The sequence below is a fragment of the Erythranthe guttata genome, chromosome 3 (genome assembly GCF_056151865.1).
Source record: "Erythranthe guttata isolate IM_541 chromosome 3, IM_541, whole genome shotgun sequence".
NCBI lineage: Eukaryota > Viridiplantae > Streptophyta > Magnoliopsida > Lamiales > Phrymaceae > Erythranthe > Erythranthe guttata.
The window spans coordinates 16297114-16320274 of record NC_142535.1 but is presented as its reverse complement, the minus strand read 5'-3'; the positions used below and the strand labels follow the sequence as shown (position 1 = coordinate 16320274).

Genomic DNA, 23161 nt, shown 5'->3' with positions numbered 1-23161 from the left:
TTTTAAAATGTATGGTGATTGTAGTGTTGTGAACCTAGGGCACAACTCTCCAGCCTCGCTGAATTTGTTCTACGCAGTTTAATATTTTTTTTCAGTTTTCCTTTTGATTTTCCTCGAATATCAGATTTTCTTTTTTATTATTCGTTGTGCCGAAACTTACACTACAAAAAAAAGTACTTTATGTGACAATTTTGTGTGACAAAAAATAATTTCGTCACACTAGTAGGTGTATTTTATGACGAAATTCAAAGTCGTCACAAAAACGAACATTTTATGCGATGAAAATTTACTTCGTCACATAAATTCTATTTTAGATGACAATACTGTGAAATCGTCATAAAAAATATAAAATTGTCATAAAAAGATGTACGTTGATTTTTTGAACAATTCACCGACACTGTGCTGTGACGAGAATTGTTTTCTTATGACAAAACAAATTTTGTCACCATGAATATTTTAGGTGACAATATTAATTTCGTCACAATGCCAAATTCATCTTATAGAGAAAACATTCCTTAAAATTTCCCCCGATTATTTAATGGCGTCTTTCCATATTTCTTATTTCCAACACTTATAATTTCTCACAAAAAAGTTCTGGACTTCTCTCTCTATTGTTTGCTCCTCCACCACCCCAATCCACAGTCCACCAATTAATTCAGGAATTCTCGGCATACGTCTCCCCCAAATCGGCGGCTCAGAAGAGGGGATTGACGCACAATGAATTAATTCATCTTCCCACCAATCCACGCGGGCGCTCCGCCGAGGAACTCGATTGTAATAAGCTCGGCGGCGGCAGGGGCGACCAGTCGCACCGTCTAGGGCTGACGAGACCGACGATTGGCGGGCGGGGAAGAAATAATCTTCCAATAACGTCTCCGACAGGAAGGAGAGGGGAGAGAGAGGGGGTTTCTTCTCCGATTTCCAATCGCGAGCAGATGGCGTCAGCAATTGGTCGTTTCTCTCCCTTTCTTCATTTGAATAATTAATTATTCAAATTTTATTTAAGGATTTTCTAATGTTTGGAATTAACTTAGGGTATTGGAAAATCACATGTTAGAAATTTATTTAGTGTTGCTTGGATATTTGAAATCGAGTTGGCTATCTACATTGTGTGTTTCATATTTTTAAAATTTGATTTTACGTCTGTGTGTTGAGCCACCTTCTTCTGAACAACTTGATCTCATAATGACTAATTGTGCTTTCCGAGATGAGAATTTATCATAATTGCCATTTAATCAATCTGTGGCCAAGCTTCATACCTTATTGCATCTATATTTGTATGTTTCTTTCACTTAATTTAGGTAACATGTATTGCGTATTTCTTCTCAGCCATCGGCTCTTTGATCACCGCATCTGGAGCTTGCTGAAACCAGAGCACTGTACGGCGTCATACTGTCGGAAACTCTCAAGTTCTCTGCTCTCCGGCGACTCAGATTTTCCGATGCAGAGATGTAAGTACTTCAATCTTATACAATGAATAGTAGAATTCGTTGTTAAAAACAATTGAAGCGGATTTGTTATGATATTGTTGCTCGATTTGTTGATTTCATATATATTTTTTATATAATACATGGATAAATATAATTTATCAATACATGTTAGCATCTTAAATGGAATATTCTGCTGGAAAATGGGATGAACGAGTGCTTGAGTATGTTTAACGACTGTTTAAGAAAATTCGGTGGTTTGGCGTAAGCAATAACCGCTTTTGAATAAGTTATCTTAAGTTTGATCTGGTTAGGCCTATTTACCCAAATCGAATATGTTTTGATCATATAATTAAGAAAAGCCGTTAATTTAGGTAAGTTTTCGCGTTGGATAGATTATTGGCTAAGTTGTTTGTTAGCTATCACAAAGTGCTCGATTTTTTTTTTCATTTGTAAATATGAAAATGTTCTTCAAGATGTGAATTGACATCTATTGTTCATATGTTTTTCATTGTTTGTTCTCTGTGGTAACAGGTTTCAATTTTTTCTATATGGACCAAGATCTTGGACATAATGGATTACTATTTCAGTGAATAATATAAATATTATATAACAAATTATATATTTGTTATATGGATTCATGGTATGTTTCCTCTTGAAGAAGATTCATGGTATGTTTCCTCTTGAAACATTTTCTATCGTGTGCTAATCTACACACTACGATTGTTCATTGCCTTATTCTATCAAAATGAATGAGATTGCTCTTAATCTCTTGATTTTTTGAAAAACCAAGTTGCTCCATTTGTAATTTACTGTCATTTACATGTTGATCAGATGTTCATTCATTCTCTTTAGTAAGCTTTACAGTGTGTTAATCATTTGTTTTTGTTATTCTTGCAGAATGATGCTGATGGCACCATGTTACATGCTTTTGAAGACTGAAGTTGACTGGTATCGTGTTTTTATGAAGGTTAATGATCATGTTTTTATTTACCTTTTGAATAATTCAGTAATTTTTTGAATCATCTCTTGCAGGTATGTTATAAAGAAAATTCGTCTCTCTAAGGAGACAGCATTTCAAGAACAAAGAGGTTTTTTTAAATACTTGCGTTCTTGAGTGTTCCGAAATTACGTAATTTTTTTTTATGAGTTTGAACTATTTTGCTAGTGGACAAACATATTGTTCAATGAATATTGATTTTCCGAGAGTTAGTTCTAATGTATGCATGTCTAAGTTTGCAGATGAGGTTAATTCTAATGCTGCACCATCCGTATATAGTTGAATATAAAGATGTTTGGGTCGACAAGGTATTATGTTGTTTCGTTAATCTTGATTTTCGTGTTTGAAAGATTTTCTAAGTTTCTGATATATTTCTGCAGGTAAAATGTATATGCATTGTGACCAACTAGTGCGAAATTGGAAATATGCAAGTACTTATACTTGGCTCAAACTTAGCCATCTATGTATAGCTTGAACTACTAGTACAAGGTCAACTGATATGTTCGATAAATGATGAGAAATAATATTTTTGAATTTCGGCTAAATAACAATTGTTTATATTTATTGATCTTTTTATTTTCAATTTGCAGATTCGAAAGTACAAAGAAGCTTGTGAGGAGGAAGGATATCGCTCCACTTAAGGAAGGACGATGTCTATATATTATGTAGTTTATTTTTTAATGTAAGTTTCAAATTGATTTTATTGACTCATGTATTTTGTACGTGTAATTGTACGATATATTGCAATACAATTTTATTTCCCAAATCATTGTTTAGTTTTGTGGAATTGTATTATTAGTTTATTTAATTTAAGTATGAATAATATAAATATTATATAACAAATTATATATTTGTTCTTTTTTTTTTGTGACGAAATAATTGTCTCAATAGATATTATGTCTCTGTGACAAAATAATTTGTCACAAGAAGTAAGTGAAATGATTACTTATTGTAACGACATATGTTTTTAGTGACAAACAAATTCTGTTTATGCGACGACCACTTCGTCACAACAATAAAACTTTATGTGACGAAGTTTTCTTTTGTCACAATATTTGGTGACGAAAACTTTAGTTTGTCACATAATACCTTTCGCGACGGGGCCTACGCGACGACCCCTGTGACGAAAAATTTTGTCACCTAAATTTTTATGCGACGAAATATTGAGTTGTTGTGACGAATTTTTGCGTCACATAAAACAGTTTTTTTTGTAGTGTTATACGGGCCAAAAAATCTGGGATTTATTCGGGGACGATTAGTTAATTAATGTCGAAGCTATTTCGTGATTTATTACTTTTTAGAATGCATGGTGATTGTAATGTTGTGACGACAGAAACAAAGTCTTAAATTTCTATATTAGTGAGTGTTACTTTTAATTTAGATAGATCCTTAATCTGCTAATTACTTTCGATTTTGTTCGACGTCGATTAATCTAGTAAACAGGTTTCTTTTCTCTGACAACTGAAATATGATACCTGGGATTATTACGATTAGCACACACAAAAATTATACACCTAAATCAAAAACTACAGAGAAAGCACACTGAAATTTAAATTAAAAGGGCTTTTCAATTAGAACTCAAAGATTCAATCTTTTGACGGAATTAAGAAGGGCAAAGATTTCAATATTGTTGACATAAATATTACAAATTGGAGTAAAAAGAAAAGCATTTACATACAGAATATTAAATCAACTTACATCGAATTCAGGTCCGAGTTTAGCTAATATGTTGTCATCAAGCACAAATTCATCAGAATTAGATCCAAACTGCAACTTAATTGGAATTTGTTTTCACCCTAATTCAGTTGAATTGAAGAAACATAGCGATGAACGCCTCAGTTGATTATATATGCTCTATACTGCCGTGCTGAATAACGAACATATAAATAATATATATATATATATATATATATATATATATATATATATATATATATATATATATATATATATATATATATATATATATATATATATATATATATATATATATATATATATATATATATATAACCCCAAAAACCTATTTTTCTATACTTCTGTATCAATTAATTGTTTTTGGTGTTATTTAACATTATTTGACTTATTCTTGAAGGATAACAAATTCCAAAAAAGTTAGTCTTAAGTGATGTATATATATATATATATATATATATATATCTTAATTCAGTCTATCAATTTTTCCTTAAGCACATAATATTGAGTTAATTGCATAGACCCCTGAGAAAGGTCTACTTGTTGAAAAAGTCCATGTATTAAAAAAAATTAGCATCGACCCCCTATAATGCGTTTTATTTAGCCTAAGATCTGGATATTGACTTAGGGTGAAATGACAAAACTACCCTGATTTAATATTATAGCTAAAATATAAATTATTTGTTGGAAAAAAAACGAGAGAGGAGTAAGGACATATAAATCCCGTCGCTAAGAGAAATACCCTTCTCAAAGTTTTCAGATTTGTCAAATCCTTAAGTAACAATGTCACAGGGGTGTCGTTCGCTAAAAACTCCATAATCTTACATCATAAATTATTTTAGGTAAAATTGTTATAGATTACAATAGAAAAATAATAGAAAATAGAAAACAATTATATTGTACCTAAACTAAAAACCTCATGTACTAATTCAAATCAAGGTCATTCCATCTGATTCAGTAAAATAATCGATATAACCATTGCAATATCAAGTTAATTCAAATTTTAAAGAAAAAAAGTAAAAGGCAATGATAAAAGAAAATTAATGGCAGGATATACACTCATATTATTCACCTACGCACTATACTCCATTACTTCGAATTATGAGTTACATGTGAGTTCGGATTTAAATAGAGCACAATAATTTATTTTTTGTCAAATTTGTACACGTATTTTGAAATCATTGGAATCAAAATAACACCCTAGGGGGTCAGTGTAAGACGAAAACAAATATTAGGGGATTCAGGTAATTACGGATAGGTAGAGATATTTTTTATAATTTAGCCTAAGTTCAGGGAGTTTTTCATAATTTACCCTAAAACAATTGATAAGTAAATATTCATTTGATTGCAATACTCTAGGAACAAAGAAAATAAAAGTAGCAATCCCAATAAAACAAGATTCATAACCAAACCAAGTGAAAATTTTTGAACAAGGCATGAACAAATTATAATTTTCTCAAACAACATTAATCAACCCATCTTTAATTGTTCGGCAAAGTCCAACGTTCCTTTTTTCATCATAGCTTTGAATTCGTCGTAATTTATCCTTCCGTCCTATAATAATAAATTTTAAAAATATTACTACTTTGCCCCGAAAAAAGCTTACAAACAATCGTTAATATAACATAAAATTAATAATATTAACAAGAGTATTGCTTACTTTGTCAATGTCGACATCATCAAGAACCTCGTCAATTGTTTCTTCATCTCCGATTCCATATTGTGTCATGGCTTGTCTCAATTCATCTCTTGTAATAAATCTGATGAATAACAACAATACGAATTAATTTATTTCATGATCTATTAATAATATTTCCTTTGATTGATTTTCCTATATTGATCTTACACATGCCCTATTAAAACGTACCCGCTATTATCCTTGTCGAAATATTGAAATGCCTTGTATAAATTCTCTTCTTTATCCAACCTATGCCGATGCATGGTTGCGGTGATAAATTCGATGTAGTCGATGGTTCCATTCTTGTCAACATCAGCCTACACGAGGCGCAAACAAAATTAAAGACCGTTAGTAATAAAATAAACGTACCTTCAATATTCATAATTTAATTAATTAAAAAGAAATTGCTACCCTCAAAATTTTCTTACGGCTTCCATTAGTTGTTGGATCTCTGATTCATTGAGCTTGGATCCTAGCTTAGACAATCCTGTCCTGAGTTCTTCATATGTGATAGTACCACTTCCATCAGTATCCATATTATTGAACATTTGTCTCAATCCTTTAATTTCTTCTTCGGACATATTTTCTGCAATAACCTTCCAAATAATCCAAATTTAATATATTAGCGAGAAAAAAAATATCTTAATTCGATCTTATATTATTGAATATTTTCAATACCTTGAGAGCTAGTTTTTTCAGCTTGTTCATTGCCCTAAATTGCTTCATCCTGATTAAAACGGCACTATCAATCGGTTCATCGGATGCTTCACCATCTTTCTTTAACCATGGATGCTCTGATTAATATGCGAATTAAAATTTATTACAAAATAAAACTCTTAATTAATAAAATATTGTATTATATCTATGAATTCTATATATATACTGACCGAGAGCTTCAGCGGCAGTGATTCTTTTCTTTTGATCGAGGGTCAACATTTTCTTGATTAGATCCTTTGCCCCGTTTGAGATGGAAGGCCATGGCGATGTTTGAAGATGTAAATGACCCTTCAATATTTCTTCAAATATGCCTTTCTCTGTCTCTAAAAAATCAATCCATATTCCGATTGAAATTAAATTTTAAAATCAATAGTTCTAACAACTTATCAGCTTATAAAATAGTTTACTAGATTCAGGAAAAAATAAATTTATTCTGACTTTAAATTACCGGCCCAAAAAGGAGGAAATCCACTTAAAAGTATGTACAATATGACGCCGGCACTCCACACATCTATCTCCTTGCCATAATTTCTTCGTAATACTTCTGGTGCCACGTAATAAGCACTCCCGACAATATCTCTATACACTTTTCCTGGAAAAAAAATAACATTTATCTGGATGATATTGCAATACATATATCATCTACGAATTAATTAGAAAATTGTCTAATCTCTCTTTCTTAAAATATTAACTAAACAGTAATTGGTTCCATCATGAGATAGAGATAGTATAAAACTATACAATTCAACATTATTTAAAATGTGTCCAAAGAATTCTATGAGAATGTCGAATAATTGATAATTAACTCATCGCAAAAGCTAATGTTAAAATGTTAGTAGAACAATTTTATTTATTTATTCTCGAAATTAATATACTTGAACACATTAAAGAATTAATAGGTATACACAAAAGTTGAAATGAATCATATTATTAACCCGTGCCCGGGTCCTTGGCCCCCCCACCCGACAATAAAACAAAAATTGACCCGGTTGACCTGTCATTTTCCAGTTGACCAAGTCTTGTTGACCTTAAGTGACATCCACGTATTTTTTTTTTTTATTGCTAGTTTAACGGGAAAGGATAAAATTAAAGATAAGGGTATTTGCATGGAGAATTATGGGAATTAAAGCTAAATTATTTTTTATTTTTCAATTATTTTAAGTATAATGATTATATTGTTGTTCTATTACTAAGAAAGTAGTAATTTAATGAATTAAAGTTCTAAACTTGAAGAACACAAAAGTGTGAAAAGAAATTTGTTGCAATTAAACAATCACGTTTTCCAGCACCCAATACTTCACATCAAAGCAATCAATTAATTACCCATTTAATACTCATCAAACTAAAGAAAAGCAAAATTCTTAGAAGTGTTTATTGCAATTGATACCCATTCAGATGTATCGAATTGCTACAAAAATATCATATGTTACTTTATTGACAAAAACCCCCCTATGATTTAAATTTTTTTTATCAATTAGTACCCCTATTTAGGGAATTGCGTGCTAAAAAAAAGTGACCAGTAGTTTTTTAGCAAAATTCGATATAACACAGGGGTAATAAATTAAATATCCAATAATCACCATGATTAAAGCATGCAAAATTATACAAAACCTAACCTGGCTCGATGAAAACCGAGAGGCCGAAATCAGTAGCCTTCAAATTCGAATCGTCGTCTTTACTCACCATCAAGAAATTCTCGGGCTTGAGATCCCTATGCATAACTCCCATGAAATGACAAACGTGAACAACGTTAACGATTTGTCTCCCGATTATCGCCGCCTCTTTTTCCGAGTAGCTCCCTTTCGCCGTAATCCTATCGAAAAGCTCTCCACCGGAGCACAACTCCATAACCAAATGCAGGTTCTTCTTGTCCTCGTACGCCCCTTTAAACTCGACTATGTTGGGTTGACCGGTCAAATGCTGCAGGATCATGATTTCCCTTCTGACGTCGTCGATGTCCTTCTCCGTGACGAGCTTTCGTCTCGATATGGACTTGCACGCGTAACTTGAACCGGTCGATTTTTCCGTGCATAGATGAGTGATTCCGAATTGGCCTCGGCCAAGTTCTTGGTGGAGGTCGTATAAAGTTGTTATGTCGATGTATGGCTTTCGGAGAATAGGTCCGATGTTGAGATGCGGCGGCGGTGGCGGTGGTGGTGCGGCGGCGGCGGGAGGAGGAGGAGGTGGGTGGTAGTGGTGGTGAGATTGGGGTGGAGGGTCTAGTGAAGATATTGGAATGTCTCTAGATTTTTTGAATTTTGATAAACAAAAACCCATTTTTGGAAATTAAAGAAAATGTTTGTGTTTTGCTTTTCTTTTAGGTAGATGAATATATAACAAGAAATCTTTATTTATTTATTTTTTTAATTTTTTAATGATGTTAGAGAATAAAAATTGTGGGTGGGGTTTAACTTTTTGAGGTGCTTTGCTTTGGTGTTTGGGGTACTCTTTTTGCCTATCTATATTGTTTATTTATTTTATTTTATTTTATTTTTTGGTTCATATATATAGTTGTACATGACTTGTTGCGTGTGGTACCCCTTTGGCCAAAGAGTGTAGAGAAGGGAAACACATTTTAAATTCAATTTATTGCTTCAAAGTTTGGTTATGAGTTATTATTTTATTTATTCGCTATTATTAATAATTCTTTTAAACAAAATTAAATATTTTCTGATTTGGGAAACTTGTACTAATGACAGAAAAAGTGTTTGTGTTACATTTCATAGATTGATATCCGACTATCATTTTTGCAATAATATCGTTTTAAATATTTTTGAAAGAAAAAAATCGTTTAGTGCAAGAATTTGAAAAATAAAGATATATTGTTTGATTTTAATAAACATCGTTTAGCAGTTCAATCATGTTAAAAGAGTGTTTTGTTTTGAGCATTATTTGTGATTATTTTTGGGGAAGTATATGGAACAAAAATTTAACAAAAATTAAACAGTTAGAAACCCAATTTATAATCAAGCGGCATTGTGTCACGCTTAAGGTGATGATGCGAACGATACTTGGAAAGACCCCATGCATTGTATTGTCCCTTTTGCCATTTCCACGTGTTCGTGTGTCGTGTGTTCCAATACGACGTTGTCGTGTTACGGTTGAAGCTATTCACAAGAAACCCTAATTTCATACCTAGCAAACAACGTACCCATCAAATTAATCCAAAAAAAAACAACCCACAATTTGAATCGAGTAATCCTTGTATCAATTTTGTAATGAATTTGAACTTGAACCAAGCAACTTCGTGCAATGATTTAAAATAATATTTGGAAATTAATCAACCAGTAGTTAGTGGAATCAATTGGAGTAATTCTTATTGAATGAATGAATAAATGCTCGTTAAGGACACGAGTACATGTTCATTTTTTTAGCAATTTGATATAATTATAATTTATACCTATCTTATAATAATACTAAGTATATTTATATTTAAGATTGACATTTTCTAACATCTGAGCCGTCTTAGCTCAGCTGGTAGAGCGCATGGCTTTTAACCATGTGGTCGTGGGTTCGATTCCCACAGACGGTGTGTAATTTCTGTAAAATATTTTGATATTTTATTTCTGATTTTTGCCTCAATAATAGGAAATATACAATTTTCATCCCTGAAGTTTGTATTGATTTCACATTTGGCCCCTCATGTTGACCAAAAATACAACTGGTCACTTATATTTCAATAATTTAACATTTTTTTGTCAATTCCCGTCAATTTTTCGTTAGTATTGACCGAGTGAAGTATGTTTTTTTCTGAACATGGATGACCAAATGTGTAATTAGCGCAAACTTAAGGAGTAAAAAATGTAATTTCCCCGATTAATAATATAAACATGCCCAACTTAAATGTATTAGCACTCTGAATGTATTAATTATTAAAACTAAATATATTTACATACATAACTCCGGTTATGTTTATGTTCATGACCCAATTGAACTCATATAGAGTGGGCTTTTGGTTAATTTCGAATTGTCTAGAATAACTAAATTTGTAGTTTGTGTTACAATATTTTCCCACGGTCAAGTAACATTTTCAATGTTATTAAATATTACACCTGGCAAATATTAATAATATAGTAAATGCTAGTATAGTAACAGAATAATGAATTGGTTGAATTAACAAAATTCTTATTAGTTGTATATTTCTGTCAAAAAATCAAAAATTGAATTGTCATCGTTCATTATTACCAAAAAATAAATTAAAATTAAATGAAATGAAATGTGTGGAAGCCAGGTTGTTATTTACTATATTGGATGAATATTTGGAATCCAAATAAATTCTCACCGCACAATTGTCTAATAAACGATGTTTCCCGCTTTAATTTTGGCACCAAATCCCAACCTATACCACCTCTCTGTATTCACCCCGTTGAACAGGGAATATTCCGGCATCTGGGCTTCGATTCCTTTCACACATACATGATGCATACAAATATTTGATGATTTTTATCCACGTCCCCTGAATTTGGTCTTTTGAAATTTACACCCCAAACATTTAACATTTTGACATATACACCCCCTCCATCTATTTCTCCATTAGTGGTCCGTTATTTTTTGCTGGAAAATACACATTTGCCCATACCCTTTGCATCAACCTTTGGTATTTTGGCAATTATATCTCAAAAAAAATATTATTATTATTATTTTGGAATCTACACCCTTATCGAACTTATTTTATTGAGAATGTGTAAGCTTAACAAAATCTTTTATGAACCACAAGTTTATTCTTTCTTTATTTATTTCAATGTAATTTTGCTACTCTACCCCTCAAATTAACGGACTACTAACCGAAAAATGAATGGAAGGAGTATATATGCCAAAAAGTTAAATGTTTGGGGATGCTTGCCGAAATACCAAAGTTCAGGGGAGGTGGATGCAATTTAACTACAAATATTTATCTCTATTTTTTGAAGTTTTTTACATTCTCACCTAATTACAGTCTGTAAGAATTTAATTTTGTCAATAAAAAACATTAAGTGCAATCTAAATCATAATTACTTGAATCTAATACGATTGACTGTCAACCTCTTCACAATTTGAGGACAACTAATTCACGCAAATGTTGTTTTTAATGACGTCATTTATTGCAGAACGATTTGCCACGCCACTTACAGCTTATTTACCAAAATAGGTTCCACCTTTTGAAATTGACTTAATCCCATTTTACACCCTTGAATTGAAGCATTTTTTTTTTGCACACTTCAAAAATAATATTAGCATTTTACACCCTCTAAACAAAATAAATCATCACCCTTAATTGAATAATAAAAAATAATTCATTTTATTGGTTTTTTTCCGTGTGCAAAACAACAAATTAAGTCATTATTTTCTTCAACCTACAACCTAATTTCGAGCGCACAAAGGGCGAAAAACTAAAAATCACACCAGATAACTGAAAAGGATTATATTTACTTACAAAATAAAATCAAATGAACTTTTATCACTAAATTATTCGATTGATAGATGTTTTATTGTAATTGGTGGAAATATTAGGTAGAAATATTTGAAAAAAAATATGATTTTCAGATAACTTGATAACGAAATAGTTGAATGATTTTTTTTCCTAAAATGTCTTTTTGTGATAAAAAAAAATACTTTTTAAATACCACTAAAATTATTAAATTACCTTTATTAGTTTTATAAACTCATATAGGTGCATTGTGCATCATATATTGTGTTTCGAGGGTGCAAAATATATATAATTTATTTCAAAGGTGCAAAATGCAAAAATTGTATATTTCAATGGTGACAAGTGGGATTGAACCTTTAGAAATTCATCTTTTTCGTCTCATTTCTTTTCTTGCAAGAATGTTATTCATGTCCGAAAATTGTATGTGGGCCAATTTATTAAAATAATAAATAAATAAATAAGATAAAAATGATATAAGCCAAATGAATACGAAATTAGTGAAACAAAACAAATTAATTTATAACTAATAAGATGAATATGAATTAACTAATAAAAAAAATAAAACAAAATTGTACATACAAAAAAAAAAGAAACAAAATTGTGAATGATTCTAAAGAAGAGAGCAATTCCGGTTCATTTTAGCAAGGATCAATTTCAGGTGGATTAAAGAGCTCAGGACCAATGGCTGCTCTGCAAACAGGGCAAATTGGATTCTTCGAAAGCCAAGCATCGGCGCATTCTAGATGGAATCCATGGTTGCAACCTGGTACCATTCTAGCCGGTTGATCGCTCTCGATTTCGTCAAGACAAACCGCGCAGTCACCGGCTAGAACCAAATCCTTGCCGGTCACTTTTGGAAGCTTCTCGAGATCGGAAGGTGAAAGGCCCTTAGTTTGACCGGCTTTAACCGGCGGTTCGGGTAACTCCGGCTGGTTCTCGTCGTTGTTCGCGGCGTAGCATAGCAAACAGATGTAGACAAGAAACACCGCGCTCATGCCGGCGCACGGTAGAAACAGTGCCAGAAATACCGATACCAGCATTTTTCTTGTCTTTTTTCTTTTTTTTTTTTAAGAAATAAAAAAAAAAATAGGAGAAGTGTAAATTCTAGGCGGGTTGGAGGGTAATATAGTCCATGAGAGAAGACGAAGAGAAAATGGGTGGGGTGTGTGGGTATTTATATGGGTAGGGTTTTAGGCTTTACGCTTTAGGGGGCTGTTTGGCTGCGGGTTTAATTTGCTGGGAAGAGTTAATCCTAATTTGGGGATGGCTAATTGAGAGATTGTATATATATGCACATAATTAGGGTTTTTTTTTTTTTATTCAGGTGATTTATTTAGTATATATATGAAATTAAATGTGCATATACATTCTAGAGAGAGAGAGAGAGAGAGGAGAGAGAAACAAACAAAGATTTGATGGGCACGTAACTTTTATTGTTAGAAAAGGAGTATAGATGAGATCAATAAACCTGCAACTTTGTAACCTCTTATTGTTATTTTAATATTTTTATTTATTCTAATTATTAAATTTTTGCTATTGTTGGAATATTTTAATTTAAAACGACACAGATCCGTGGTTTACAGTGACAGTCGAATTAGGCCAATTAGAAGCATTTGGAAACTTCCGGAATTCCTTGATAAATCCTGAGGGTAAATCTGAGAAAATGTAATGAAATTACATAAATATGAAATTAAATATTTCTCCAAAATTACAATTAATTTGAGATTGATGGAATAGGGATTACGAAAAATGATGGTAATTTTCGGGGCTCTTTTAGGAAGGCTGTTTAATGAAATTAAAAACAAAAGAAAAAATATGTGGGCTGTAATACATTGTATTTGTATCTCTGTGGGCATTTTCGAATTTAGGTGGATAATTACAATATTATTGATATATTTAGAAAATGGAAGAGAGATCTGGAATATTCTATAAAATGTGTTGTCTTGTTCAACAAGGAATTAGGGTTTCTGCTGTTAATATTCAGTCATATTGCAAAGTCACCCACCAAATTTTGCAATATGACCTAATAAGAGGTAATTTAATTTAAATCTTACATAATACTCCATCTGATTTATTCCGTGCCACATTGGGTGAAGTACGCAACATTAAATAAAAATAATATTTAATGTCGTTCAAACTTAGACATACAGTATAATTTCGATAAATTAACAACCTCGATTAAATATATTTCTAAAAATTAATATAATTTGTAGGGCTGGCAATCGGGCCATGTGAGCCGAGCTTGGGTCGGCTCAAGCTCATATACCATCGGGCCTCGTTATTATAGGCTCAAGCTCAAATATCATCGGGCCTCGTGCCTATAGGCTCAAACTCGGCTCACGTATTTTTTCGGGCTTGGGGTTTATATCGGGCTTATATCGGACAATATATAAATTACATATTTTACAACTTTGTAACTGAACTTGTTAAAAAAAAAAGCAACTTATACTATGATAAATTAAGAATACTCATTGCACGTCTAAAACAATGATAAATTAAGATAAAACTTATATCTATAACAATCATTGAAAGAAAAAAGTGATAAAATAGGATTACCTCCATTGATGACAAGAGAAACCCTCAACTTAAATTTTGCAACATATTGTTAAAGTTATGGTTTTGCATATACTACGTTTTATATTTATATGAATGAAGAAAAGGTTAGTATTTTTTACATTAAGAAACTTTTCACTTGGATTTCATTAAATTTATAAATTAATTACTACTAGTTGTTAACTTGTTTACATCCATTCGTGTGTGTGTGTGTCTGTCTATATATATATACTTAGTCGGATTTTATTCGGGTTGAGCCATGGTAAGCTCAAACTCGGCTCATAGTTTCATCGGGTTTAATAAAAAGGCTCAAACGCGGCCCGGCTCATAATTTATCGAGCTCGGCTCAAATAAAATCGGACCGAGCCATCGGGCTTCGGGCAGGCCCGGCTCAATTGCCGGTCATAATAATTTGTTTGGCCGTGAGTTTATTAATTTATAAATGTTCAATTGTAATTAAGTTTAGCAATTATAATCTAGCGAAATATCTCCAAGAACAGTTACGTGGTGTTAAAAAAATTAAAAATACAATTAAATAAGTAAATAGTAAGATATGAAGGCCATTAAGTACGGGCCGGGCTTTGAGAATAATTTCATGAAAATAAAACTGACTTATAGTTTGCGAAAAACTTACAGGCCCATCAAGCTAAGAGAAATATTTTAGTGGGTAAATTACAATCACTCCCCTGAGGTAAGGTCTATTAACGGAAAAACCCATATTTTTCCATAATTACATTCACCCTTGTCATTTTTAGATTTCTTACACTAACACCCTTTTGCAGGGGCTGGATATAAGAAATTTACAAACTTCAGGGATTGAATGTAATTTCTCAACCATAGGGTTCTTTTTTTTGTAATTACCATTTATCTCAGGAGGTGGTTGTAATTTACCATTATTTTTTAGAGTCACATTACATAATTTAAAATAGTCTTGTAGACATATTCGGGTGTATATACATACGGATTAATCGAATTAGATGCTACACCTAACTGTATACACTTGATTAGATGCTACAATTAACAAATACCCAATGTAAATAATCATATGAATAGGGAATGATGTAACAATCTAATTGCATATAGATAGAATTCAATCACATGATTTTGAAATCTCATTATATACATTGCCACCTCAGAATTAGTCATCCCCCATTTAGCATTTACTCTTCCCAGCCCGGACACAGTCAGCAAAATTAACCCGCAGCCAAACAGCCCCTAAAACCCTACCTATATATAATATACCAAACAAAAATTCTTGTAATATTTTCTTAAAAATCCCCAAAAAAGAAAAAAAAAAAAAAAACAAAAAAAGAAAATGCTGGTGTCAGTTTTTCTTGGCATGTTTCTACCATGCGCCGGGATGACCACGGTAGTTCTGGTGTACATCATTTTGCTATGCTGCGCACCGAATGGTGGTGGTGGGGCCCAGGTGGAGTTGCATGGACCGGTAAAAGCAGGTGAAAAGAAGGGCCTTTCAGCCGCTGATTTGGAGAAGCTTCCGAAAGTGACCGGCAAAGATTTGGTTTTGGCCAATGATTGCGCAGTCTGTTTGGACGAAATAGAGAGTGAGCAACCGGCTAGGGTGGTACCAGGTTGCAACCATGGCTTCCATCTAGAATGCGCCGATGCTTGGCTTTCGAAGAATCCCGTTTGTCCTGTTTGCAGAGCCGCCATTGGTCCTGAGCTTTTTAGCAGTCCACCTGAAACTGATCCTTGCTAGAACAAAGATGAAGTAATATCTCTTTATAATTTTTAGAATCTTTAAATTAAGCATTTTTTTTCTTTATTTTTTATTTTGTTATGTAAATTCAAATTTCATCCTTTTAGCTATATCAATTTTTCTTTTCTTTTCTGAAGTAATGTCTAATTACGAAAAATCCCTTCGTGTTTGTATAATTACAAGCGTCCCCCAAACTTAAGATGTTCATATATTTGGCCCCGCATGCAATTTAAAGTTTTATACCGAACCCATCCAGACACAAAAACGACTAGTTTAAGTTCAAAAAAAAAGTTTAAAAGATATTTTTTTTGAAATTATTTTACAAATCTTACAATTCGACTTCTAATTGTATTATGGTCATTACAATATGAAATTATGAATATGTCATGAAATCTATTTGATTCCGTTATCGTAAACTTTGTGAGGGTAAAGTCGTTAGGCAAATACATCAGAGTGGTGCTCATAATTATACTAATAAAGAAGATTTTTTTTCGTAATTAGATCTTACTTCAGGGCTTATATGTAATTTCTAAAAAAATGAAAAAGTTGAATTAAAAAAGGCGCTTATTTAACTAAATATGGTAAATAGCTGTATGTGGCGTGGCGTGGCGAATCTGTTGCAATAATGACCTCATTAACAAAAACATTTGGGTGATTTTATTTTATTTTGTTTTATTTATTCTTATTTGTTTTATTTATTCTATTTTAAACGTATTATCAGATGATATGTATTGGGCCATTGGCGATTTTAAAATAAAAAAACTATAATAAAAATAGAAAATCTTTTTTCTTTACGTCAGAATCGACTTTTCTTTACTTCAAATTCCGGTGAGCATCAAGTGCAGTAATTATTAGATTAAATGATAATTAAATTCGGTAATCCTATCATTAAAAAGGAGATTACTTTCACGTAACCACACTTTATATCTTACCCCACAAGTCCACTCTCACTGCTGCACCGCTCCACTACATCACTATATTATAAATCAGAACAAAAATGGAAGAAAAATATCTGAGGTAGCTGTAGCTCAGATTCGAGAAGAAAAAAAAAATATGGATTCGACGAATAATAAATCAATAATTCTCGCGATTTCTACCTTGCTGTGTTTGTTTTCTCCGATAGCAGGCCAGTCCGTAGTGCCGGCGAAGCAGGACGGATTCTGGTACGGCGGAAACACGGCGGCGGCGGAGAAAGTACTGATCGAGGCTTTCTTCGACCCGGTTTGCCCCGACAGCCGCGATTCATGGCCGCCTCTGAAGAAAGCCCTTCGCCACTACGGCGGTACTGTAACCCTTGTTCTTCACACTTTCCCTTTGCCGTAAGTAATTTCTCTAATCATTACTGCAATTTTTTTTTTTAAATCCGTTTAATTCTAATCATCTGAAATTAGGGATTAGGTTTTACTCGATTAATTTTTTTTGTTTGGGCGACTTTTATTTATTTATATTTATAATTTCCCCCAATTTAAGCTGAAATTGGTTCTCACTTTCCTCTGTTTATAAAAATGGATAGATTATTGAGTAATTAGCTTTTCTGATTGATTGTGTGTGTGTGTGTGTGTGTGTGTTGTGTGTGTGTGTGTGTGTGTGTGGCTAATTGTTGAACTTTGTTTAAATTACAGTTACCACGACAACGCTTTCGCCACTTCGCGTGCGCTGCACATAGTTAACACGTTGAACGCCTCCGCCACCTATGGTTTGTTGGAGGCATTTTTCGACGAACAAGTAAGATTGAACTAAATACAGTTGAGCCTCTATAAATTAATACTATTAATTTAGCGAAATAGTAAATTATCGAACTAATAATTTAGTATATTTTTACTGAGTCGGGACCGAACAAATTATTATTTAAGCAACGTTATTATTTTATCGTACTTATATACCCATGATTTATTGCGTTAATGTTGCTTTTGATATTGAGAAAATATTCTGATTTTACTACATAATTATTACTATGGTGGAATTTGAAATGGCTGAAAATTGGTGGAATTCGATCAAATTTTGAACAGGAAAAGTTTTACGGCAAGGCAACGTTTAACATGTCCAAAGCAGGCGTCGTCAACCACATTGTCGAGTTCACTGCAAATGAAATCGGGAAATCGTATCTATCTGCAATTAAATCTGGGTTCACCGACACGAAAACGGATCATTCAACACGAGTTTCTTTCAAGGTTTTATGATAGATATATAATTGTTTCTAATGTATTTACCTTTCAAGACTTCTTTATACTAAAAATCTTGATTTTTTTTTAATTGTGTGTTTGCAGTATGGTTGCTTACGTGGCGTTTATGGAACACCGTACTTCTTTGTGAACGGGTTTCCGTTGCCGGATGCTGGATCGGCGTTGGACTATAAAGGATGGAGAAAAGTTCTGGACTCCTTAGTTACCAAACAGGACCCACTGCATCATTCCTTGTAATAAGAAGTAATGTATTGGGTTTTTGTTGTCCTTTATATATGAAAGCCTATCTATGTTCACAAAATATGACCACAATTACATGAACATTTCATTTAGTACCTCACACTAAATTAATACATACAATACAAGTAATGTATACATTCCAAAGTGTTTATTGTATGATGTTCCAAATTGTTTATTTATATTTTATTTGTTCGAATTCCGGAACGTCAAGATTAGATGACCATTGATGATAAACGGCCCAGATTAATCGGTTATTGCTTTTGAACTAGGGGTGTAAGCGAGCCGAGCTCGAGCTTGAATCCATTTTGACGAGCTTGAGCTCTTTGAGTATTATTTTTTTGGAAAAAAAAATGACTTGTAATTTTTTTTCGTTATTTATATGAATTTATTACTTAAATTTTTATTAATTATATTTAAAATTAAATTAAATTAAAAATCGCGAGCTCAAAAACAATTAAGAATAAGCTAGGTCTCGACTCTTCAGAAAGCTCGAGCTCGAAAAATTTGAGTTCAAGTTCTTGTTGAGCCGGCTCAACTTATTTATACCGGTAATTTGAACGGTCTAATTTGTTTTTATTGTCTTTTTTTTTTCTGCTAGTATGATCCATTTAACCACGTTTCTAACCAATTCATATTATAAATATTAATATTATTTTTTTATTTAAAATATTAATTAAACAGTAAGAATTAGGATATGTTTACTTTTTCTCATAACTTTAATGGAATTGGGTTCATTTAAGCCCATGTCTTGTGGTATGGGCTAGCTCTAAATTGTAACCCGTAAACTAAAATCCAGAAATAAAAGATTGGTTACGAAATTATTATTTACATTAACTCCAATAATCCAGTAGTTAGGAAATTATTATTTATTTATAAAAATAATTGTATAAATTATCATTCGAGCCACGTTTCGTTCAATGATTGGCTGAGGGAAACATCTTTCTTTTCGGCCCACAATCAATGTCCCAAATCCGGAAAAATTACAGTTTTCACCCTCAAGTTTACAGGATTTCATATTTGGTCCTCCATGTTCACAAAAAAACATATTTGGTCCATCATGTTTCAACAATATAACACTATTGGTCATTTTCGTCAATTTACCGTTACTCCATCAGTTAAGGCAGTGATGAGCAAACGCTCGATTCCGTCAGTACTAATGGAAAAATTGACGAAAATGGCTAAAAGTGTTGAATTTTTGAAATACAGTTAAACCTCTATAAATTAATCCGGTCGGGACTAGGAAAATTCTATTAATTTAGCGATTTATTAAATTATCGAGTTAATAATTTAACATTTTTTAACCGAGTCGGGACCGAGAGAAACTATTATCTAATCGAGGTTATTAGTTTATCGAGTTCTACTATATGAGGACCAAATATATTTTTTTGTGAACATGGAGGACCAAATATGTAATTGATGCAAACTTGAGGGACCAAAACTGTATTTTTCTCTCCCAAATCCCGAGTGTATAAATAGGTTTGAGAATTCTCTTTGTTCAGAATTAAAGAACTAAGCCGTAGAAACAAAGAGGTTTAATCAACACTTAGGTAAATCTATTTTCGATTTTTATTCTTCAAATTTACCCTAAATTAAATTTCTAGCAGCAACGTTTTTTTTTTCTATCAGTGATTTTTCGTCCCCAAATTATGATTTTTTTTATTAATTATTTAATTTTTTAGAGCAGAGAGTGGTATCAAACAGTGGAGAAGACGAAGGTGTAAACTCCAATTATTTATGCTGCGATGGATCACATGGATATGCGTAAGGTACATTATCGGAGCTTCGTTGTAAATTAATTACTCAATTTTTAATCGAACGTGTGTATTTTGATTGTTGTTTTGTTTGGATTTTTTAAATTTTTTTTAATAATGTGGAATTGATGAAAAAATTACACTAGAGATAATGATATTTAATTCAGGCGGCAGTTTTCTGAATTTCGGTTCCTTCATCGGCAATATCGAAAATTATAGTGATATTCGGTTTGTGGATATATTATGTAATAGTTCGTCTTGGCGGTTCAGTTTGAGGCGTTTGATTCGGTTGAAAATTGTTGCAAGAGTGCTCGAGTTACTCTCGGTTTCTATATGGTCGCCAATGCCGGTTTGTATTCAATATTTGCTTTCTATTTTGGCAGATTTTCGAGAACAAAAGCTTATGGCAGCCAACTGGCGATGCACATGTGGATTCTATCGGTCCCGATTTATCGTCCTGCAGAAATCAGACCGTTGAAGTTCCAATCACTAACGAAAATTTGAAGAACGAAAACGGTTTAACTGGAGTAGCCGCAGTTAATAATCAGGTGAATGAACCTATAAATGTAAATTTGTCGACGGATCAGACAAACGTCGTCGGAAGTGAAAACGCCTCTGTGTCCAATTTAGAACAACCCCGTGTTACGGTTGTCGAAAACGGCCCCATAACGGGTTCGATTTCGACCTCTGTGGTGTGTGTTGACGATGCTGCGAAAACGACTCGTTTTCGTAGTAAAAAGGACGACAAAATCTATAAAGATTTAATGCAGGCTTTGAAAAGGCCGGTTAGTAGCTACGCCTTGCTGTACGAACTACCACCGGTGAAAAAACCGAACAAAAAAAGTACGGATGTACCAATTAGCCACGGTATCATGAACAAATTTTGGGGACCTAATTCCAAGCCCAAATCCAAATTCAAATCCAAATCCAAATCCAAATCCAAATCCAATTCAAAACCCGTTTTCAAGAAAAAGCCGGAAAAAGAAGCAACCGTGAAAAAGGCACCGAGTAAATCATTCCTAAGTAATGTCAAGAGTTTAACAATGACTGGCATGCTAGACAGGGTGCCCGTTCGATATGTTTCTTCATCGGGGAAGGTAAGTAATTTAATCTTCAATTTAATCTTTAATTTTCATTTATAACCCTTTGTTTTCTTATTTTATTCGCTAATTCGGTCTTTTTCTTGCTTGTTTTAAGGAAACTGATGGAATTATCAAAGGCTGTAGCTATCTTTGTGGATGTCCGAACTGTAACTTCTCTAAAGTAAGGCGTCCGTCTATTTTATTCATCTTCCGTAATAATACGAATATATTTACGGAATGATCGTAAAATTGTTTTGATTTTTTTTTTGTGTGTGTAGGAAGTGAATGCTTACGAGTTTGAGAGTCATGCTGGTTTTAAGACGAGTCACCCGAACAACCACATACGGTTCAAGAATGGGAAGACGATTCATCAGATAGTTCAGGAGTTGAAACGGACGCCGGATGATATGTTGTTTGATGCTATTCAGACGCTGACCGGCATTCTTATAGATCAAAAAGCATTCATTTATTGGAGAGGTATCAACGGTCATATATTTAATAATTTTCTTATTCTTCAATCAATAATTATTCATTATTTCCTTTTTTTATATATATATAGAATCGTTTAACGGAGCAACCCGCAAGCTTGAACCTGTTTCTGTCAAGCAACAACCTAATTTGTGACGGTGAAATTCAAAATGACCACCCGATTCGGATTTAACTGGGAAATAATGTTTCATGTGCATAATAACAACCGTCAGGTATATTATTATAGTCCCACATTAATTTTTTATTTTTTTGGATACTTTGGGTTTTAAAAAATTATCGTGGCATGATTACAAGGCCATCATCTCCCACAAATTTTGTTGATACAAATGTTTCTTCGGGGCTTATGCTTTTGCATGATACCTGGAATTCTATAATGGTTTATGTCTGAATCGTAACTGTATCTGATGTTGGTTCAATTTCGTGATTAAAAAAGATGACGGGATTTTTTTTTTTTTTTTTTTTTTTGTGTGGACATTGAAATGATTGACTTCTGTTTGATTACTTCTTGGATTCATGATGAGACATGAGAATCATGCAACTGTTTTTCGCCAACTTAAGTTTAAATTACTTTCGTTTTCCTCTGTTTATAAATTTGTTTGGTGATTTTCGTGCGTCTTTAGCTGTGATTCGTATCTTTGTCTAAATTGCAGTTACCATAAAAAAGGAAGAAGCTTTAACCAGTTCACGGACGTTGCATATATTTATTAATTTGTACAGCTCAGCTACTTACACTCTGTTGGAGGCATTTTACGAATACCAGGTCGAGATTGAACTATACATCATGTACTTCGATTTTTAATTTAATTTAATTTTTTTCCTTTCTAGCTATATCTTTCATTCTCTGTGTAATAATGAAATTCTGATCTTAATTTAAAGGGTAGATTACAATCATCTCCCTGAGGTAAGGTCTATTTATGAAAAAAACCCCTTATTTTTCAATAATTTCATCCACCCCTTGCAATTTGTAGGTTTCTTACACTAACACCCTTTTGTAGGGGGTAGATGTAAGAAATTTACAAACTGTAGGGGGTTGGATGTAATTTCTCAAAATTAAGTTTTTTGTTTCTCGTAATTACACTTTACCTCAGGGAGGTGGTTGTAATTTACCATAATTTAAATAGTTGGTTTTTTGCTCTGCTTTACAGTTCAAATGGTTGCTGTAAAAAATGTATACTACTTTGCTATAGCAGTTCTTGAAAATTTAACAGTAGTAGTTCAT

General features: G+C 32.7%; 4 protein-coding genes, 1 long non-coding RNA gene, 1 other non-coding gene and 1 pseudogene across 17 annotated transcripts; 5 read left to right on the top strand and 2 right to left on the bottom strand.

Moving 5' to 3' along the window:
• The first annotated feature begins 494 nt into the window (after nucleotides 1-494).
• On the top strand, nucleotides 495-3193 carry LOC148771939 (uncharacterized). Of its 9 annotated transcripts, none has more exons than XR_016030377.1 (7): nucleotides 495-1451; nucleotides 1962-2070; nucleotides 2328-2378; nucleotides 2463-2518; nucleotides 2670-2735; nucleotides 2808-2916; nucleotides 3018-3193. It is a non-coding gene; the product is annotated as an uncharacterized LOC148771939 (long non-coding RNA). The 9 variants fall into 9 exon arrangements; XR_016030375.1 differs by having other exon boundaries at nucleotides 1962-2098; XR_016030384.1 differs by lacking the exon at nucleotides 2463-2518.
• A 2285-nt stretch (nucleotides 3194-5478) lies between these two features.
• CPK29 (calcium-dependent protein kinase 29) lies at nucleotides 5479-8977 on the bottom strand. Of its 2 annotated transcripts, none has more exons than XR_016030374.1 (8): nucleotides 8134-8977; nucleotides 6966-7109; nucleotides 6688-6840; nucleotides 6479-6594; nucleotides 6212-6396; nucleotides 5990-6117; nucleotides 5783-5882; nucleotides 5479-5676 (listed from the first exon to the last, which is right to left on the bottom strand). XR_016030374.1 is itself a non-coding variant. In XM_012974149.2 (8 exons), exons 1-8 carry the CDS (start codon nucleotides 8792-8794, stop codon nucleotides 5593-5595), a joined length of 1554 nt encoding a protein of 517 aa, XP_012829603.2. In that variant the 5' UTR covers nucleotides 8795-8974; the 3' UTR covers nucleotides 5479-5592. The 2 variants fall into 2 exon arrangements, 1 of the variants encoding a protein (XP_012829603.2); XM_012974149.2 differs by having other exon boundaries at nucleotides 6229-6396; nucleotides 8134-8974.
• Nucleotides 8978-9976: 999 nt separating this feature from the next.
• Nucleotides 9977-10049, top strand: TRNAK-UUU (transfer RNA lysine (anticodon UUU)). Its single transcript has one exon. It is a non-coding gene; the product is annotated as a tRNA-Lys (tRNA).
• A 2373-nt stretch (nucleotides 10050-12422) lies between these two features.
• LOC105950698 (E3 ubiquitin-protein ligase ATL23) lies at nucleotides 12423-13179 on the bottom strand. Its single transcript, XM_012974067.2, has one exon. It carries the CDS (start codon nucleotides 12962-12964, stop codon nucleotides 12563-12565), a length of 402 nt encoding a protein of 133 aa, XP_012829521.1. The 5' UTR covers nucleotides 12965-13179; the 3' UTR covers nucleotides 12423-12562.
• Nucleotides 13180-15742: 2563 nt separating this feature from the next.
• On the top strand, nucleotides 15743-16333 carry LOC148771937 (E3 ubiquitin-protein ligase ATL23 pseudogene; annotated as a pseudogene).
• Nucleotides 16334-16961: 628 nt separating this feature from the next.
• On the top strand, nucleotides 16962-18816 carry LOC105950825 (Thioredoxin superfamily protein). The gene is made up of 4 exons (XM_012974193.2): nucleotides 16962-17516; nucleotides 17820-17922; nucleotides 18207-18368; nucleotides 18465-18816. Exons 1-4 carry the CDS (start codon nucleotides 17251-17253, stop codon nucleotides 18615-18617), a joined length of 684 nt encoding a protein of 227 aa, XP_012829647.2. The 5' UTR covers nucleotides 16962-17250; the 3' UTR covers nucleotides 18618-18816.
• A 1304-nt stretch (nucleotides 18817-20120) lies between these two features.
• LOC105950681 (uncharacterized) lies at nucleotides 20121-22889 on the top strand. Of its 3 annotated transcripts, none has more exons than XR_016030372.1 (7): nucleotides 20121-20167; nucleotides 20305-20386; nucleotides 20755-21468; nucleotides 21569-21634; nucleotides 21732-21930; nucleotides 22013-22154; nucleotides 22593-22889. XR_016030372.1 is itself a non-coding variant. In XM_088815731.1 (6 exons), the coding sequence occupies exons 2-6, from the start codon at nucleotides 20363-20365 to the stop codon at nucleotides 22075-22077; spliced, it is 1068 nt and encodes a 355-aa protein (XP_088671857.1). In that variant the 5' UTR covers nucleotides 20124-20167; nucleotides 20305-20362; the 3' UTR covers nucleotides 22078-22157. The 3 variants fall into 3 exon arrangements, 1 of the variants encoding a protein (XP_088671857.1); XR_016030373.1 differs by having other exon boundaries at nucleotides 20124-20167; nucleotides 20300-20386; XM_088815731.1 differs by lacking the exon at nucleotides 22593-22889 and having other exon boundaries at nucleotides 20124-20167; nucleotides 22013-22157.
• The last annotated feature ends 272 nt before the right edge of the window (nucleotides 22890-23161 follow it).

What these genes read in the sequence shown, in the direction of transcription:
- CPK29 (XM_012974149.2), bottom strand. Translation starts at nt 8,794, where the DNA reads ATGGGTTTTTGTTTATCAAAATTCAAAAAATCTAGAGACATTCCAATA. An exon ending in CTCGGTTTTCATCGAGCCAG is followed by an intron (nt 7,110 to 8,133) that starts GTTAGGTTTTGT and finishes TTTTTTTTCCAG; the next exon opens with GAAAAGTGTATAGAGATATT. An exon ending in ATGATGTCGACATTGACAAA is followed by an intron (nt 5,677 to 5,782) that starts GTAAGCAATACT and finishes TTATTATTATAG; the next exon opens with GACGGAAGGATAAATTACGA.
- LOC105950681 (XM_088815731.1), top strand. Translation starts at nt 20,363, where the DNA reads ATGGATCACATGGATATGCGTAAG. An exon ending in ATCACATGGATATGCGTAAG is followed by an intron (nt 20,387 to 20,754) that starts GTACATTATCGG and finishes CTATTTTGGCAG; the next exon opens with ATTTTCGAGAACAAAAGCTT. An exon ending in CGAACTGTAACTTCTCTAAA is followed by an intron (nt 21,635 to 21,731) that starts GTAAGGCGTCCG and finishes TTGTGTGTGTAG; the next exon opens with GAAGTGAATGCTTACGAGTT.
- LOC105950698 (XM_012974067.2), bottom strand. Translation starts at nt 12,964, where the DNA reads ATGCTGGTATCGGTATTTCTGGCACTGTTTCTACCGTGCGCCGGCATG.
- LOC105950825 (XM_012974193.2), top strand. Translation starts at nt 17,251, where the DNA reads ATGGATTCGACGAATAATAAATCAATAATTCTCGCGATTTCTACCTTG. An exon ending in CTTCACACTTTCCCTTTGCC is followed by an intron (nt 17,517 to 17,819) that starts GTAAGTAATTTC and finishes TTTAAATTACAG; the next exon opens with TTACCACGACAACGCTTTCG. An exon ending in AGGCATTTTTCGACGAACAA is followed by an intron (nt 17,923 to 18,206) that starts GTAAGATTGAAC and finishes AATTTTGAACAG; the next exon opens with GAAAAGTTTTACGGCAAGGC.